The 3549-nt window shown below is 41.4% G+C and overlaps 1 protein-coding gene across 1 annotated transcript; it reads right to left on the bottom strand.

Moving 5' to 3' along the window:
- Nucleotides 1–321: 321 nt before the first annotated feature.
- Nucleotides 322–1854, bottom strand: LOC115672403 (uncharacterized). The gene is made up of 2 exons (XM_030594213.2): nt 1629–1854; nt 322–668 (listed from the first exon to the last, which is right to left on the bottom strand). The coding sequence occupies exons 1-2, from the start codon at nt 1798–1800 to the stop codon at nt 400–402; spliced, it is 441 nt and encodes a 146-aa protein (XP_030450073.1). The 5' UTR covers nt 1801–1854; the 3' UTR covers nt 322–399.
- Between the last annotated feature and the right edge of the window lie 1695 nt (nt 1855–3549).

Here is a 3549-nt window from a genome sequence, read left to right as displayed (position 1 = left end):
CCAAACAGGCACCATAAAAACCAGACAGACCCACTCCACTCCTCCCTCAACGTATGTTCAAAGGAAATATATTGATTAACAGAAAATGCTTCCCGACATGCCAAGACATGTTAGAGAATCATGATCATTTCTGTGTGTGTGCAGGAGTACATGCGTCTTTATTTTCTTTTTTCCAGACACAGACTACCAAATAGCATCGTTTGGATCAAAAGATCTCACCTCGCCACAAGAACTACAATCGCAGCTCATGAAAACACTGGTGAAAGTTTTACGGTTCGCGTTGCAATTTACTGCATGATAAGTAGCTTTATATAAACAGCGGAAAACAAAGGTAGTATTTATTCATTTACTTACAGCTAAGATTACAAAATGCAGCCTCTATAAAAAAGTTATAAGAAGTCACTTAATGGGTGCAAGAATAGTATAGACCAAAAGAAATGTGACAATTAAAATAGCTCCCACCAGTGTAAACCTAGGACTGGTCCACAACCTGAGGTTCGATCTCTCTGTTCTTTTAATAGGATCAACTTCCTCTGAGAGGGGGTAATCCGACCGTCTTGGATTCCAACTCACATACTTATCAGGCGAGAACCCTGAAAATAAACTTTTCTTCCCCTGTTTCCTGAAGCTGGACCATGCTTTATCCCAGTCTGTTGAGAATTTATCACCTAAAATAGCGGAAATATTACATTAAGACGAATCCAAGCATGTTTCTCAAGGAATGACCCAAGACGAGATAATGTTTATGCAGCCAGACATTGAATTAGACGTGATTTGAACAAATGAAAGTAAACACAAACTTGCCGGTCATAGATTGGCTCGATCACTTGAAATGGGATCATTATTACCAAAACATAGGGCAGTAAAACTGTTAGATCATCTCTGACAAATTAATTGCCAATAATATCGAAAATTACTATTACTATTACTAGACAAAGGCTGTACAAGTATAAGTTCATTTCCACTTCTGGAAAGAACAAATCGCAGGATACACAGGCTTTTTCTTCAAAGCATTTTTCTATTTTCAAGACAGTACGGACACATAAACTCGGAAAAATTAGTCTAGATAATGAATTTGAAGATTGTGGCAAACTTTCGCAAGTGCTTCAGAATGTCCCACTCCTTTAAAACCAAAATGGCTATCAAAACAATGACTACAACGAGAGCCCCCAACAGGACTCGAGCACATAAAACCCGTCTTATCACGTCAAACGCAAGATGGTTCCCAAATTTCTTGCAATTGCTGCACCACCTTTTTCCTGTCTTTGGTAATTCCATTACGTCGAACTCAATAACCTCACTCCTCTCCACAGCTCCACAACACATGCTTCACTCCACTGATCTGTTCCTACTGTTTTTTTTCTGGCTACGACATTCACTGCCCACAGCATCATATTCACGGGGAAGATGCCAGACCCGGAAACCAGCGGAGCGAACATTATCTTCAGGACAGCGTCCCACGCAAGAAAGACAGGGAAGGAAAAACGACACCCCGTTGCGTAGATTTCTTCGACAAAGCAAGTTCAGTCCATAAAGACAAACTACGAAGAAGATTGTCAACCAAAAAAACTGATGCAACCCCAGAATTCTCAGCGCATGTAGTGCGAATTCTCGACAGAAATGCGAACCTTTCTTGTCGCCGTCGTCGCCGTCTTGCCGGGGTTCCCTTCGAGAGCACGAGGGCGGCTTCAATGGCGAGAAGGGTGAGGAAGATGACGACCACGACCACGACCGTCGTCTTCGCGACCAGAAGGATTGAGATACGGTGGTTCCGACTCGAGAAAGAATATCCATTTGCATCTGCAGATTCACTTGCAGCCACTAGTTTTTTTCGCTTCGGGCAAGTTGGGCTTGAGATCATATGGATGGAAGTGGAAGGAGATCGAGAGGCGGCAAGTGCCCAAATCTTCCACGTCACCAAAGCGACACGTGGCAAGTTGAATGGCTCTCCTTTGACTAACATGAAATAAAAAAAAAGAGAATGCTAAATATGTTTAAAAAAAAGTTTATGATGATGGAAAATTTGGCTACTTCCCAAATAAAAAACCACACTTTTAAGTTCGATCCCAATTCTACCTCAAATTTTTTTTGTCTAAAGAAATTTCTCAACTTTTATTTTAGTCTCAAATCTGCCCACACATCCAAAAATCGCCACTGATTTCTTTAAAATTATCGATATCCTGATATTGTTGTTGTTTTATACTAAACTGGAGGTGTTGATGAAGACGAGAGTAATATACCTCTGACTGGCCCTAACGTTGATAACTTTGAAAACTAGTGGCGATTTTTAGATGCGTGAACAAATTTCAAACTAGAGTGCAAGTTGAGGACTTTTTTTTATACAAAAAAAATTTTGAAGCAAAATTGGGATTGGATTTAAAGTTTTGGGTTTTTAGGGAATTAGCCATTAAAAATTTGACCCACTTTATAAAATAAAATTAAACTTTTGTAGGCTTTAAATTCAAAAGCATTAAGACATTAAAAAATCAATTATAATTATCTTGATTGAGAAACGCTCCGAATTATTGAATCCAATAACTCAAGAAAGACTCGGAATCATTTGATGAGATTGTATTTGTTCCTCCCATTTCTATCTGCCATGTCTAAGTAATTTCCTTTTACAAAGTTCTTTGTTAAAGAATAATGTGCCATAATCAATCTTATTCGATTATCCTTTCACGCTGGACATCTTAGTTGGTAGGTCCACATAATGATTCCTTTCTATTTGTTTGATTACGGTTGATGTTGTGTGTATTTTTCTTTTTGTATTTTTAAGTAAACATAATATATTCTTCTCATAAAAAGGCACTCTTATACAAAAAAAGAAACGAAACATGAAAAGGGCGCCCGTGTAGCACATGCATGATGACCACTATGACATAAGTCATAGAAATTTAGGAAAATTTCAATTTGGTACCCAAAGTGAGGTCATTTTTTCAAAAAGGGGTTCAAAGTGGACAAAGTGTCAAATAAGAGCCTGAAGTGCCTAATCAGTCTCAAACAGGGGCCCAAAGTTCCCAATTAGTCTCAAGTAAGGGCCTGGGTTCGCCGGCCGGTCAAATGCTCATCGGCCGGCGAGCACGTCATTGTTCCGGCGACCGAAACAGGGGCAATTTCGTCTCTTATTTATTTTTATTTTTTTTCTCTTTTCCTTTTCCTTTTCTTCTTCTTCTTTTTTTTTTCTCTTTTCCCTCCGCTGGCCATAGCCAGGGCCGCCGGAGGTGGCCGGCCTCAGGCGGAGGCCGCCCTCGCCTGGGCTGGGCGGGCAAGGGCCACCCGACGCAGGCGAGGGTCGACCCTCGCCAGATCTGGCGAGGGTGAGGGTTGCCCTCGCCGAATCTGGCAAGGGTCGACCCTCGCCCGCCCAGCCCAGGCGAGGGCGGCCTCCGCCTGAGGCCGGCCACCTCCGCCGGCCCCGGCTATGGCCGGTGAAGGGAAAAGAGAAAAAAAAAGAAGAAGAAGAAGAAGAAGAAAAGGAAAAGAGAAAAAAAAAAAAAGTAAAAAGCGAAATTGTCCATGTTTTGGTTGTCGGAACAGTGACGTACTCGC

This window comes from Syzygium oleosum, unplaced genomic scaffold (assembly GCF_021117445.2).
Source record: "Syzygium oleosum isolate NSW1041296 unplaced genomic scaffold, Sole_v2.1 Sole_v2.12, whole genome shotgun sequence".
Lineage (NCBI taxonomy): Eukaryota > Viridiplantae > Streptophyta > Magnoliopsida > Myrtales > Myrtaceae > Syzygium > Syzygium oleosum.
The sequence above is the reverse complement of the archived record's forward strand: the minus strand, read 5'-3'. Positions and strand labels throughout refer to the sequence as shown.

Bases quoted from the DNA above. Each gene is read 5' to 3' on its own strand.
- LOC115672403 (XM_030594213.2), bottom strand. From the start codon at position 1,800: ATGCAAATGGATATTCTTTCTCGAGTCGGAACCACCGTATCTCAATCC. The intron at 669-1,628 runs GTTCGCATTTCT...CCGCTATTTTAG, and splicing joins CGACGACGGCGACAAGAAAG to GTGATAAATTCTCAACAGAC.